We start from the raw sequence: 16050 nt of genomic DNA on the forward strand, positions 1-16050 counted from the left end.
GCACGGGAAAGATCACTGGCCTAGGAATCTGCAGACCTGGGGACCTGACAAGTGTCCCTGCTGGAGGAATCTTGGCAGCCTGTCTGAACCTGTAAAATGGGAATACTGAAAGTGGTCCTGGCTGCGGCATAGGGTCAAGTGAGGACAGATCACTTTGTGAATTTTATTATTGTGGCTTGGTCACTTTCAGAAAACCCCATTTGAGGTTTTCTTGGCAAAGATACCAGAGGGGTTTGCCATTTCCTTCTCCAGCCCATTTTGCAGATGAGGAAACTGAGCCAAATAGAGTTAAGTGACTTGCCCAGGATCACACACCTATTTAAGTGTCTGAAGCCAGATTTGAACTCAGGAAGAAGAGTCTTCCTGCCTCCAGATCTGGTGCTCTATCCATCGCACCACCACTTAGCTCCCCTTACGTGAACCTTATGGTGACCAGTAAATGGGAGTGCGATACTATTATTGTTACATTATTACAATATATACTATATGTAATATATACTACATATAATATATACTATATTATTATATTATACTATTATTGAGCAAGCATTTATTAAGCACCTTCTGCATGCCAAGCTCTGTGCTAAGTGTTGGGGGCACAAGATAAAAACAACCCCTGTTATCAAGAAGCTCCTGTTCTACTGGGGGAAAGAACGTTTTAAAAAAGGCATGTGTACGCATGATACGTTCAAAGTAGATACACAGTTACCCTGAACGGAGATGACAAAGCATCTGTTCTTGCCTCACCGACTTCACCTTTCCCCTCCTGTCACTTTCCCCCACTCTGCAAAGTAGAAGGAATATTTCCTATTCGTGAATTCCCGGGTGAGAATGTGCTCCTTCCCAGGGGCAGCCGGTGCTCCCCCTGAGAGTCAGCTGTGGCCTGGGGGTCACTGCTCAGCCCCAGGCCCAAGGGAGAATCAGACGTGTGGCATGGCCATGAATCGCAAGCTGCTTTTCACTAGCTGTGTGGCTTTGGACCAGTCACCCTCTCTGAGACTCAGTTTCTTCTTTTGTAAAAGGAGGGAGTTGGGCTAAGTGGCCTCAGGTTTCTTCCAGCTCTAAATGGGTGACCCTGTGACAAGGGATAGGAGATGGGGGACAGGGACTGAACTTCTGGAGAACTCCCAGGTAAGGCACCATCCCACACCAGTGCAGATCACCACCTTCTCTACAATTTAACCATCAGAGAGTTTCCTGGGAAGTTACGTGAGTTGTCTGGGATGATGCAGCCACAGTGTGTCAGTGGTGAGGCTCATACCCAGGTCATTCTGACTCTAGAAGGGCTCTCTCACCACCATGGAATGCTGCCCATGACACGGCTTGCCTATCGTGGGTACGTAATAAATATTTGTTGGATTGAATTGAGGTAAATTGTCATGGTCATTGACTGCCACTTGTAGCAGTTCATAAGGTAGCTACAAGTAGATAGAGTGCCAGGCCTGGAGTCAGGAAGACCTGCGTTCAAATCCTGCCTTAGACATTAACTAATTGTGTGATCCTGGGCAAGGCACTTAACCTCTGTTTGCCTCGGTTTCCTCACCTGTACAATGGGGATAATAGTAGCACCTCCCTCCCAGGCTTGTTGTGAGGATCAAACAAGATAATAATTGCAAGGTTTTAGCACAGTGCTTGGAACACAGTAGGTGCCATGTAAATGTTAGCTGTTATTATTAATGATGATGATGATGATAACCTTAGTGGTAGTTTCACTTGCAGCCTGGCCTAGAGCAAGTCACGCTCCCTCCCCTGGGCCTGATCTCACACCACCCTGCTCTGAAGCCTTGAATGTTTCCTTAGTACCTCCAGGATACAATCCGATCTCTTCAGCTTGGCATTTTAGGGGCCTCCCCAGCTGCTCCCAGGTTTATTGCTCCAGCTTGGTCATCTCCAGTGAATTCCCTATTCCAACCACATTCGCCTACCTGCCTTCCCCAAACGTGGCCACCTCGTTTCTGCCTTATGCCTTTGCCCTGGCTTTCCCTGGCACATGAAAGGTGCTCTGTACTCACCTTCGCCTCTAGAATGCCTGGCCTCCTTCATAGCTCAGCTGAGGTACCTCCTCCTACAGGAAACCTTCCTAGATGCCCTTAGTTATTAGCACTCCTTCCCTCCTCATTCGTTCTTTTTCTTTCCTTTTTTTTTGGGGGGGAGGTTCAGACCAGTGACATCATTCATATGGAAAACTCTCAGTGAGAAAATTCCCCCTGCCAGTGCAGATCAGCACCTTCTCTGAGCTTAGCCTTAGAGAATTATTTCCTGGGGGTACTGAGAGAGTAGGTGATTTGTCCAGGGTTGCACAATCAGTGAATGTCCAAGGCAAGACTTGAACCAAGGCCTTCCCTACCTGTGGCTGACTGTGCCCACTATGCCGTTCTGTCTCGTGGTTCATCCATCTCCCTCTCCTCATGTTACCGTAACATATCCTTAGGATCATAGAATCAAAGAATCTGAAGTTGGAAGAGACCTCAGAGGCCATGGGGTCCACCCCCCTCATTTTACAGTGGAGGAAACTGAGGACCAGGGAAGTCAGGTGACTTGCCCAAGGTCATGTGGGAAGTAACCATCACAGGTGGGATTTGAACCTGGGTCCTGTGACCCCTGAGCCAAGGTCCTCCCTGTGTACCACACAACAAACAGCATGAAAACTTGAAGCCGAGCATCATTTCACTTTTGTCTCTGTAGTCTCAACTCCTAACACGGTGCCTGGCCCAGAGTCAGACTTTGCCAGTTGACTGACCTCATTTTCCACCCTCCATCACCAGGCTGCCAAGATGCTCACTTGTGAGGGCATCTGGCAAGGACGGGTCACCCTACAGGGCAGAGTGGTCAGCACATTGTTCTTCCCTTTCTTCCTTGGGCTAGGAGACCTGGTACTGGCAAGGGGACATCGATGCCAACATCGTGGTCATGAGTGGGGTCAAGTGCTCCGGGACCGAGATGGCGCTGTCACACTGCCGCCATCATGGAGAGAACGTGGCTTGCCCCCAAGGCAGGCATCACGCCGCTGGTGTCGCCTGCTCCGAAAGTGAGTGGCTCCTAGCGGCCGTCCCTTCCCAGCCTGCGGGGGAGCGGCAGCAAAACCTGGGTTCTTGGGGGGCTCTTACCACACTCTGGTTCTTTCTCCTAACAGAGTGTAAGCCCCTGGAGGACTGGAGCTGTTTCCCTTTTGTTTATGTGTTCCTAGCAGCTAGTACAGTGCCTGTCACTCATACTAAGGGCTTAATAAGTAAATGCTTGTTGATATGAGAGGCAGCAGAACACAGTGGAAAACGCACTGGATTTGAATTGGGGATCTGGGTTCCAATCTTGCCTTTCCTACTTACTACCTGTGTAACCTCAGGTCACTTGCTCCTCTCTGCAACTCAGTTTCTTCTTTCATAAAAAAATGAGAAGGTTGGACTAGATTATCCCTAAAGAGCCTTCTGTCTCTAAATTCTGTGATCCTGTGATCTCCATGCTCAACTGGAAGAGAGAGAGAGATATCAGTCAGAAAATCCAACTCGAGTCAAAAGAAAGGAATTTCAGGGTGAGAAAGCAGTGCCCCCACCACTTCCATGGGTCATTAAGGTATTACCAGGTGAATCAACTAATTCTTGATAGCTGACCCTCCCATAGCATCCTCCTCTTCTTCTTCCTTTTCCTCTTTATCGCCATCATCACCACCACCACCACCACCACCACCACCACCATCATCATCACTACCACCACCATCATCATCACCACCACCATCATTACCACCACTACCACCACCATCATCACCACCATCATCACCACTATCATCATAATCACCACCATCATCATAATCACCACCATCATTACCACCACTACCACCACCACCACCACCATCATCGCCACCACCATCATTACCACCACCACCACCATTACCACCACTACGACCACCATCATCATCACCACCACCATCATTACCACCTCCACCACCATCATCATCACCACCACCATCATTACCACCTCCACCACCATCATCATCACCACCACCACCACCATCATCATCACCACCACCATCATCACCACCACCACCATCATTACCACCTCCACCACCATCATCACCACCACCACCATCATTACCACCTCCACCACCATCATCATCACCACCACCATCATTACCACCTCCACCGCCATCATCATCACCACCACCATTACCACCACCACCACCACCATCATCGCCACCACCATCATTACCACCACCACCACTATCATCACCACCACCACCACCACCATTACCACCACTACGACCACCATCATCATCACCACCACCATCATTACCACCACCACCACCATCATCATCACCACCACCACCATTATCACCACCATTATCACCATCATTGTCATCATTTCAGGGAGCTTTGTATTGTGTTCTTTTGTCATTGACAGTATTTGAACTTGTTGACAACCCTGTGAGGCGGGTGCCTTAGATAGCCCTATGCCCATTTTATAGCTGAGGAAACTGAGGCCCAGAAGAGAGATGGAGTGACCTGCCCAACATCACACAAAGAGCCATGCAGAAGCAGGCATTAAACCCAGATCTTCTGTTTCTAAGTCCAGGCAATTTCCATTGAACCACACTGCCTCTCAAGCCCTTCCCTGTTTGCTATGCTTTACTCACTTACAGAACATTTCCATATCCATTCTGCTTTGATCTGCCTGTAAGTAGCAATGGTAGATTTTGACCCCAGGCCTCCCAGTCCTGAGCTAGCACTCCATCTACTCCACCAAGGAGATTAAACATGTCTGCTGGTTGGCTCTAATGGTGCTCCATCATTCCCTTTCCTCCTCACGCTCTGGGGTCACCGTTACCCGCTCTGCCTTCCTGGCTCCTGGCAGCTGCCCCTGACCTGGTCCTCAATGCTGAGCTCGTTCAGCAGACGACATACCTGGAAGACCGGCCCATGTTTATGCTGCAGTGTGCCATGGAGGAGAATTGCCTGGCATCCTCCGCTGCCCAGACCTCACCCACCACAGGCTACCGCCGGCTCCTGCGATTCTCCTCCCAGATCCACAATAACGGCCAGTCGGACTTCCGGCCCAAGAATGGCCGCCACGCGTGGATCTGGCACGACTGCCACAGGCAAGTGTCTGCTGCCCTCCCCGCCCGTTACCCCACCCCACCCAGTGTCTGCTGCCCCCCCATTACCTGACCCCACCCAGTGTCTACTGCCCCCCCCATTATCCAAATCCACCACCACCCACCCCACCTGAGGTTCACGAGGCTTCCTTCCAGGGCTTCATGAGGTGAGCACTTGTCCTAACTCACCTGTCCTCCAGTTCTGTCTGGACGAGGCACAATGCCAACAACAACAATAATAATGATATATAATATCTATGATCATAATGATTATTATTACATATAATAATGCAAGGATATGATGGTTATAATTATTGTGGTATCTAATGATGATAAGTTATAATTATTATGATGATAAATAATGGTGGTATAACAGTTATAAAATATGATGTATAATAATAATGATAAAAGAGGTATGATAATTATTGGCATATAATAATGATGCTGCTGCTGGAATAGTTATAACAACATGATATACAATAATGATAAAATAGCGATGGCAATTATTATTAGAAATCATAATTATTATGATAACAGAGTGATGATAATAACAACAACGACAATGATGATGACAGCTAACATCTGTATAGCGCTCACCATGTGCCAGGCATTGTGCTAAATGCTTTTTGCAAATATTATCTCATTTGAACCTCACAACAACTCCGGGAGTGAGGCGCGGTTATTATCCCCATTTTGCAGTTGGGGAAACAGGTAGGTGGAATCTGTGACTTGCCCAAGGTCACACATCTAGTAAGTGGAGCCAGACAGACCTGAGTTCGAGTGCTACCCCAGCCTCACATTGGCTGTGTGACCCTGGGCAAGTCACTGAAGCTCTCGGTACTCAGAATGACTCTCTGAGACTCTGTTTTGCACAGAAGGTGTCGACTATCTCTGCCTGATTGGCACAGAGAGGGGGACAGCACTAGGTTATGTGGGAAGAACACTGGACTTCAAATCAGGCAGCCTGGGTTCAAGTCCTGATGTGGGGCAGATCCTAGGACAGAGATGTAGCCAGGGCCCTAAGATGACCTACCCTAAGCCCCTCCTTTTATAGCTTTGGCAATACAGGCCCCAGGAGGTGAAGGGATCTGTGCCTGGTCCCACAAGAGGGTAAGTATCAGAGCAAGCTCAGACTCTCTGACCCAGATCCACGGTTCTTTCCAAGTTACCACCTCCTCACATCCCTTCTCTTGGCCTCAGTGTCTTCATCTGTTCAATGGAGGGGGTAGTTGAATTTCCTGCCTCACAGGGCCTGCTCTGAGGAAGGCGCTTTGCAGATTGAAAGGCCTTGAGAAATGTGAAACGGAAGCTTTTTTAAATTTTGGGTGTGACTTTATCAGTATGGGGAGGGGGGCATACTCAACTCTCTGGGGATGGTGCAGCCCCTTTTGTGGCCCTCCTGAACCCACAGTTGCTCTATCTTCTTGCACTATGCCATCTCTCCTCTTTAAGCGAATTTGCCCCCAGGGCTAGGATCCATTGTGCCAGCTATGGTGTTTCCCTGCATAGACCAGTCCTTCCAGTTTGCAGGTCACACCAATGAAAGAAGGGGCAGGATGTCATTGGAAGGTGAAGTTTGCTTTTAGAATGATTATCTGGATCTTGCTAGACCCAAGGCATCCCCAAACCTCATGCCTCTGGGTCATATTGCCTTTAGGATAAATGACGAGCTCCTGTATTTGATGTTTAAAACTTATTACAACCTTGCATTAGCTCCGCTTTCCAGGTTTGTGCCAGCTTATTCCTCTTCAAGCATTCTGTGTTCCTTCCAAACTGATCTTTTCTGATCAAACAAGATAACATACATGTCACTTTGCAAGGGCTATATAAATACAAGTGTCATTGGTATCATTCTTGTTAGCTGCTCCCAACACACAGCAGTCTATACACCATGGTCCTTGTGTCTTTGTGTTGGATGTCCCCCAAGCCTGTCCCTCCTCTATTTGTTGTTGTTGTTGTGTTCAGTCATTCAGTTGTGTCCAACTCTTTGTGACTCTGTGGACTAGAGCACACCAGGCCCTTCTTCTACCCTCCTCCATCTCTTGAAATCTGTCCAGATTCATGTTGGTTGTTTCCCTGACACCATCTATCCACTTCCTCTTCTGCTGTCCCCTTTTCCCTTTGCCTTCATTCTTTCCCAACATCAGGGTCTTTTCCAAAGAGTCCTGTCTTCTCATTATGGGGCCAAAGTATTTAAGCTAACTTCAGGATTTGACATTCCAATAAATAATCTGAATTAATTTAAGTATTGACATTTGATCTCCTTGGCTGTCCAAGAGACTCTCTTCTCCAGCACCATAATTTGAAAGTGTTGATTTTGTGGCACTCAACTTTCCTTATCGTCCGACTCTTACAGACATACATTGCTACTGAAAAAAACTATAGCTTTGACTTTATAGACCTTTGTCAGCAAGGTGACATTTCTGCTTTTTAATATGCTGTCCAGATTTGTCATAGCTTTCCTTCCAAGGAGCAAGCATCTTTTAATTTCATGCTGCAATCACCATCTGCAGTGATCTTTGGGCCCAAGAATATAAAATCTGACACTGCTTCCATTTCTTCTCTCTCTATTTGCCAGGAAGTGATGGAATCGGTTGCCAAGATCTTAGTTTTTTTGATGTTAAGCTTCAAGCCAGGTCTTACACTTTCCTCTTTCACCCACATCAAGAGGCTTCTTATTTCTTCACTTTCTGCCATCAAAGTGGTGTCATCTGCATATCTGAGATTGTTGATATTTCTCCAGGCAACTTTAATTCCAGCTTTTGATTCATCCAGCCTGGCATTTTACATGATGTACTCTGCATATAAATTAAATAAATAAGGTGACAATATACAGCCCTCTCATACTCCTTTTCCAATCTTAAACCAATCAGTTGTTCTGTGTTCAGTTCTAACTGTTGCTTCTTGACCTGCATATAGGTTCCTCAGGAGACAAGTAAGATGACCTGGTACTCCCATCTCTTTAAGGACTTGCCACATTTTGTTGTGATTCACACAGTCAAAGGCTTTAAGGCAGTCGGTGAAGGAGAATTCAATATTTGTTTGTTTGTTTTTTCTGGAACTCCCTTGCTTTCTCTATAATCCAACAAACGCTGGCAATTTGGTCTCTACTTCCTCTGCTTCTTTGAAAACCAGCCTGCTCTTCTGGGAATTCTTGGTTCCCATATTGCTGAACCCTAGCTTTGTTTGGCAATTTGAACATTCCTTGGCATTGCCCTTCTTTAGGACTGGGACATGAACTGATCTTTTCCAATTCGGTGGCTACAGTTGAGTTTTCCAAATTTGCTGGCATATTGAATGTGGCACATTAACAGCATCATCTTTTAGGGTTTTAAATAGCTCAGCTGAAATTCTGTCACCTCCACTAGCCTCATCATTAGCAAGGCTTCCTAAGGCCCACTTGACTTCATTCTCCAGGGTGTCTGGCTCTAGATCAATTAACCACACGATCATGGTTATTGGTGCTGTTAAGATCTTTCTCTTACAGTTCTTCTGTTAATTCTTAATCTCTTCTGCTGCTAAGTCCCTACCATTTTTGTCTTTTATCGTGCCTTTTTTTTGCATGAAATACCCCCTTGATATCTCTAATTTTCTTGAAGAGATCTCTTGTCTTTCTTATTCTATTGTTTTCTTCTATTTCCTTGCATTGCTCATTAAAGAAAACCTTTTTCAAAATAAATTCTTTTAAAAAAATTTTTTTTTATTCTTTGGTGAAGCAGTTGGGGTTAAGTGACTTGCCCAAGGTCACACAGCTAATAAGTATCAAGTGTCTGAGGTTGGATTTGAATTCAGGTCCTCTTGACTCCAAGGCTGGAGCTCTATCCACTGCGCCACCTAGCTGCCTCTTTAAGAAAACCTTCTTATCTCTCCCTGCTATTTTCTAGAATTCTGCATTCCATTGGGTGTATCTGTCCCTTTCTCCTTTCCCTTTCCCTTTCTTTCTTCCCTAAACTATTTGGCTAATCAGACAGCCAATTTGCTTTCTTGATCTTCTTTTTTTGGGGAATGTTTTTTGTTGCTGCCTCCTGTACAATATTGTGAACATCTGTCCATAGTTCTTTGGGCACCCTATCTACCAGATCTAATTTCTTAAATCTATTTGTCACTTCTACCTCATATGCATAAGGGATATTGTTTTGGTTATACCCATACGGTCTGATGGTTTTCCTTACTTTCTCCAATTTAAATCTGAATTTTGTAATAAGATGCTCAAGATCTGAGCCACAGTCAGCCTTAGGTCTTGCTTTAACTGACTGTATAGAGCTTCTTCACCTTTGTCTGCAAAGTCCATAATCATTGTGATTTCAGTATTGATCATCTAGTGATGTCCATGTTTAGAGTAACCTCTTGGGTTGTTGAAAAAGAGTGTTTGCTCTGACCAGACAGTTATTGGGACAAAACTCTGTTAGTCTCTGCCCCATTTTGTACTCTAAGGCCGAACTTGCCTGTATTCCAATTATTTATGATTTCCTACTTTATCATTCTGGTCCCCTGGGATGATTGTGACATTTCTTTTTGGTGTTATTTTTAAAAGATGTAGCAGGTCTCCATAGGTCTGACTACCTTTGGCTTCTTCAGCATCAGTGTTTAAAGCACAGACTTGTATTACTGTGATGCCTTGGACTCGAACAGATAACATTTCTGTAATTTTTGAGATTATACTGTAGTACTTTGCTTTTCGCACCCTTTTATTGACCAAGAAATGGCTACTCCATGTCTTCTAAGGAGGATTCTTGCCCACAGTAGTATATGTAGTGATGACCTGAATTCAATTCACCCATTCCCATCCAGCGCAGTCCATTGACACACAAGATGTGGATGTTTAATCTGTCCACTTCCTGTCTGATCACATCCAGCTCACCTTGGTTCATAGATCTGACAGTCCAGGTTCCTGCGCAACATTGATCTTTACAACATTGGATTTCCTTTTGTCATCAGATGCATCTGCAGCTGAGCTCCCTTTCAGCTTTGACCCAGCTGCTTCATTCTTTCTGGATCTACTTGGGGTTGTCCTTTGCTCTTCTCTGGAATGTGTTGGACACCTTCCAACCTGAGGGGCTCACCTCCTGATGTCATCTCTTGTATCATTTTTGCACCCTCCATGGGGTTTTCTTGGCAAAACTGGTGGATTGCTTTGCAATTTCCTTTTCCAGTGGATCACCTCTTGTCAGAACTCTCTACTACAACCTCTCTGCCTCGGGTGACCCTGACAATGACTCCTGGTCTCATTGAGCTACAAGTCCTTCCACCAGAACAAGGCAGTGATCTGGGGCAGGGGGTTTCCCTCCTCACAAGAATCCCTCATTTCCTTCAAATGCCACCTCTGATGTGAGGCTCTCCCTCATCCCTCCAGTTGCCGCTTCCCTTCTAGCTCTGAAATCGCTTCCATTTCTTTTGTGCGTATTTTGAATTTACCTATCTTTGTGCCTGTTATTTCCCATTCCCCTCACTGCCAATAGAATGAAAGCTCCCTGAGGGCAGGGACCGCTTCATTTTTGTCTCCCTAGATTCCATGCCTAGGACAGTGCCTGGCACATAGTGTCAGAATGTAGGCTGCCTAAGGGCAGGGGTTGTTCATCTTTGCCTTTGTACCTCCATTGCCTGGTATGGTGCTTGGCATAGAATAGACATTTAATAAATGATTGTTGAATGAATAAACATGGTCTCCCCTGGTGAATGATATTAGCACCATGAAGACATTGGTTCCTAATGGATTTCATTTTTAAAAACCATATGGATTGCCAGGGACAAACCCACAGACATCTTAATGCTGAATCTGCCCCTGCATATGTAAGTAGAGTATAATTATCATCTATGCCATCCATATGGAAGCACACCCGGAGATTACATGGTAGGAGTCTATATGGGACATATATTTACACCCACAAGGAACACTTCCTTTTCTAAGAATAGACCCATGGAGATGCCATTTCTTCTGATCTCTAGCCCCAAAGCTGTCATCCTCCTTTTTCCACATGGTCTAGTTTATTTGAAGCTTCTAAGTGGCCAAGAGGATGTCTCAGTCAGCCCTTTGGGTGGGGTGGACAGGGAGGGCAGTCCCAATTAAGGCAGCATTCAGTCATCCCTTCCATCCCTTTTTCTAGGGAAAATAGAAGGGGATATTTTTAGAAGATAACATATTGGCCGCTGAAGTTCTCAGAGACCATCTGCTAAGTTATGGAGGGACTATGGTCTGGGTTGGAGGCAGGAATGTCCTCACCAAACAAATTATAGATCTTTGAGGGGTCAGAGTACTAAAATATAAAGGTTCAGGAGCTGGAGCAAGGCCAGCCAACCTGCGGTCCTACATCCATATGAAAGATGAAGACAATAACGATCCTTGTAAGTTGCTTTGATCCAAGGATTAAAGATAGCATCATATGCTTTGGAAAAGTTAAGATGGTGTCATAATATTGAGACCCACGAAAGCACAGTGATGAAGCCAGCAGGTCCTTTGGACTCTGCTCCTAAGGTCCTGGATTGAGCTTTCTTGCCTATCTACATCATTTCCCAGACCACCCTCCTCTGCTGCCCTTTGCGCACTGTCTTCTCCCATTATCATTACAAGTACCAACATTGAAGAAAAACGTCAAAGGACCAAGTTGTGGCAATTGATGCAATGCATTTTTTTTATCTGTAAGACAAAGAAAATACGTTTTTATTTCAAGCTGATTTTTTTTTTGCATTAATTAGCTCATCTGATCCTTCGAGTCTTAAAATGCTTGTTTTTGCATCCCTAGCACTTAGTACAGTACCTGGCACACAGTAAGTGCTTAATAAAGGTGAAATCAGTCATCGTGTGTTCATATTGTTGATAAAGTGTACAGAGGTCCATTATGGGCGCTGTTGGTGAATTCTGGCTCCTGCCCTTGGTCAGGTTGGCTGCTCTTGTCCTAGAGGGTAAGGCTATATCAATGGGACTTCTCAAGGACCTGTAGATGGACTTTTTTTCCCCAGGCAATTGGGGTTAAGTGACTTGCCCAGGGTCACACAGCTAGTAAGTGTCAAGTGTTTGATCTGAGGCCAGATTTGAACTCAGGTCCTCATGACTCCAGAGCTGTCCTGTCATTATATAAAGTATTGTTGGGCAGCAGATTCATGGTCACACTGACTCCAGATCCATGAGATTTTTGTGTTGGAAGGGAACTTAAAGGACACAGAGCTGTTTGTTGAGGCAGTACAGGGCTAGTGTCCCCAGCAAATGGTCCTGCAGATTTTTCCTGCATGTCTCCAGTAATGAGGAAGCTCACTCCTGCATCTAGCAGCCTTGTTAGAAGCATCATATGCTTTGGAAAAGTTAAGATGGTGTCATAATATTGAGACCCACAAAAGCACAGTGATGAAGCCAGCAGGTCCTTTGGACTCTGCTCCTAAGGTCCTGGATTGAGTTTTCTTGTCCATCTACATCATTTCCCAGACCACCCTCCTCTGCTCCCCTTTATGCACTGTCTTCTCCCATTATCATTACAAGTACCAACATTTAAGAAATGCAGGCAATTGGGGTTAAGTGACTTGCCTTGACTGAACCAAAACATCTTCTTCTGTGTAATTTCCAGCCACTTGTTCTGTCTTCTGAAGACAATGAGAACAAGTCAGATTCTTCTTCCACAAAATAAGCCCTTCAAATATTTAAAGGCAGTTAAGCAGCACAATGGATAGAGCTCTGGACTTGGAGTCAGAAAGACCTGAGTTCAAATCCAGCTTCAGACAGCTGAACAACCTGGACAAGTCATTCTCCCTGCAAGCATCCCAGGCACCTCTCTAAGACTGTATTTTGCAAAGCAGATGCTGATCTGTATTGATGGAAGGACTCTGGAGTTTGGGGGTTGGGGAAGAAGTTTTCTACACCGACGAAATCTCAGATCTGTTCTAATCATCATCATCATCATCACAACAATAATTAACCACTAATAATCATCATCATAACCACACAATAATTGAGCTAAACTGCTTTATGTATGTTTATATATATATACACCCATTTTATATAATATACCCATTTTACAGGCAAGGAAAATGAGTTGCCACAGTTAGTAAGTGTGAACACTTCTCTAGAATGTTTTAGAGAGAATTATTTGCAGGTGCAGTTTGGGTAGAGTGGGTGCTGAGGTCTCTTCCAGCTCCAAAATTCTGTAGATTCTGTGGTTCTAATCCCTCTTTCATGTGACAGGCTTTCAATTCTGCATATATAATCCAATAGTCCCACAAGGATAGATCTCATCCCTCCAACCCTCAGGGGAATCACAGAATATGAGCAGCTATCTGGTCTAACCCGTACTTGAAAGGAATTCCCACTGCAGCATTCTGGGCATGAGCCTTTGCTTGAAGACCTCCATGGAGCAGGGAGCCCACCATCTTGGTTCTTCAGGTTTAAGTGTCCTCCGACAAGCCCTCAGCTGGCCTAAGGTTTTGCAAGCAGCTGTCTCTGGCCACGATCTTGGGGAAGGAAAGGAAAGGGGCTATCCAAAAGAGGCAGGGGCCCAGAGTGGGGAGGGAGGGGCATTCCCGGATGGAACGTTCTCTTTCACCAGACTGTTTGTCTGTGTGCCTGGGCTAGACTCTATTTAGACAGTGAAATGTAAACGGATTTCTCTCTGGTCCTCCCGGCTGGTAAACATGGGAACATAAGCCCATCTCTGAATGAGGCAGACATTTCTTAGGCACTGAGTCAGACCCAGGGTCTCAGTCTGCTCCAGGAAGACACTAAAATAGACACATTTGAAGCCACTCCTCCTGTGGCTACCACAAAATGAATATTCTCGGGCATTCACTGCTCAGGGGTGTCTTCCATAGAAACTCGGCTGACCTGGGAAAAGCTACCTGATGCCAGGAGACAGTCAACATTAGGATTCTCAGGCAGGATGATTAATCCTAAAACTGTGGAAGGAAAAGGCACCCTTGCCCCTCAGAAAGTGTGCCTTTCTTTACCTCTGTTCTCGGGTGCCCTCAGAGGTCGATACACCTATGGAGAAGAGACAAAGCGTTTTCCATTGGATAGTGAGCCTGGAAAGGACTTCTGATTGTCTAGCCATGCCCTTTCATTTTACAGATGGGGAAAACTGAGGTCCAAAGAAGCTTAGAGTCCAAGGCTTGAACAAGACTATTTGAACTAATCACATTCTTGACACATGACTACCGTACATCATGTTCCCATCATGCATGATCTTTTTCACGAATTTTGCACCACTTTGGATGAGGATGGGACAACTGATTTAGATCTGGGAAGGACCTGAAAGACCCTCTCATTTTATAGATAAGGCACGCCCCTCAAAGTCACCCAGCTAATAAGAGTCAGTGCTGGTTTTCAGACCTAGATATTCTGACTCCAGATATCAGCCCAATGTCTTCATTTTACAGGTAAGGAAACTGAAACTTGGCAAGGTTAAATTACTTTCCTAAGGTCACACAAATAATGAGAGGAATTGGAATTTGAACCTAGGTTAACTGACTATACACTCAGCACATTTCCCGTACATCACCTCCAAGTCCTCACTGATAATACACTTCAGTCTGCTGATAGCCACCATGTGTCCTCTTATTGCCCTTCGGGTCCCCAAGAATGTTGATTCTTTTGAGAGCATAGATCATGGGGTACTGATAGCATTCAGTCACCTAGCATCACTGGGAGAGAATAATGGCATTAAAAAGAAGGCTATTGGAAGCGATGGTCCATGAAACTCTGTCTCTATATTCAAATACTCAAGGGGACCTGTGATTCCATCAACATGGATGCTCCTTCCAGTGAGGCAGATGGCGGCCCATCTTCTTGTCCGTGCTCGCCTGTAGGTTCACCACAGGAAGCTCACCAAATATGTTAGAGGCATTCCTTCCTTTCTCTTGGCATCATGAGGGGGGCAGTGGGGCATCCATCTCCCTCCCATGTGACCAGCCCATCTTCTTGGACTTTTCCATCTGACCCACAGCTGAAAACTTTGATGACATCTTTTATTCCAGTTCTTCTTCAAAGTTCTTCTTTGGCTGTATATCACAACCTGCTCAAACTCACCATGCCCTTGACATTGCCCTCGACATTGCCCTCTGGGTGATGCCCATCTTTAATTCTTCACACACTGTTGTGTCTCATGTCATTGTCATATAGCCAAGTCTTGCTCTGATGAGACATGGTGTCATACTGGGGACTCTGGGTTCCTAAGGTTATGCCAGTGGCACAAGCCCTATCAGGTTCTGTCCTGCTGGAAAAGCTTTGAGGGCCTAGAAACAGACCAAGACAGCTTTCTGTGGGTCAGTCTATCTGTGAGTGGGGAGACTCATTGCCAGCAGGCTGGTAATGAATTCTTGGCCTCGGTGACCTATGAAACAAAGGAAAATACAAAATGGCACTCATGGCTGCTTCCTCAAATTAGAAGCCTGAAAACAGGGTAGGGGGTGCTAAAAAGCATGCTTTGAGACTGTGTACTCTTTCACCTTGGGCACCTGGGTGGCTCAGTGAATAGGGTGTCGGGCCTGGAGTCAGGAAGACTCCTCTTTGTGAGTTTAGATTCAAGCTCAGACACTCACCAGCTGTGTGACCCCGGAGAAGTCATTTCACCCTGTTTGCCCTCAGTTTCTTTATCTGTAAAATGAGCTGGAGAAGGAAATGGCAAACCTCTCTAGTATCTTTGCCATGAAAACCCCAAATTGGGTCACAAAAGTTGGGTACGACTGAAACTATTGAACAACAAAACTCTTGAACCTGACTCTATAATGGCTGAATATATATGGTGGTTCCCCTCAAAAAAGGCTTGTATAATTAGTAGGGGATAGATTCATAATGCACAACTAAGAGAAACTCAAACTTTTGTCAAGGCGAAGTGCTTGGGTTGTGTTTAATCCTTTCCTTTTAAGGTCACCAGCAGGGTGGAAATGCCTGCCCTCCCCACACTAGGCACCCTAGGGCCAGAAATCTGGACTCAAAGGATTATGGTTGGAAGTGCAGTGGCAAAGCTAAAATCTGGGCCCCATCA

At 45.5% G+C, this 16050-nt stretch overlaps 1 protein-coding gene across 1 annotated transcript in view; it reads left to right on the forward strand.

The window, feature by feature from the left end:
• Positions 1–16050, forward strand: part of LOXL2 (lysyl oxidase like 2) — a 144482-nt gene that overhangs the window by 113926 nt on the left and 14506 nt on the right. Inside the window, exons 9-10 of the mRNA XM_021001120.2 lie at positions 2866–3028; positions 4846–5089. Of these exons, the coding sequence (XP_020856779.1) occupies positions 2866–3028; positions 4846–5089 (407 nt within the window). The remainder of the gene's footprint in view (positions 1–2865; positions 3029–4845; positions 5090–16050) is intronic.

The sequence above is a fragment of the Phascolarctos cinereus genome, unplaced genomic scaffold (genome assembly GCF_003287225.1).
Source record: "Phascolarctos cinereus isolate Bilbo 61053 unplaced genomic scaffold, phaCin_HiC Scaffold_2;HRSCAF=192, whole genome shotgun sequence".
Lineage (NCBI taxonomy): Eukaryota > Metazoa > Chordata > Mammalia > Diprotodontia > Phascolarctidae > Phascolarctos > Phascolarctos cinereus.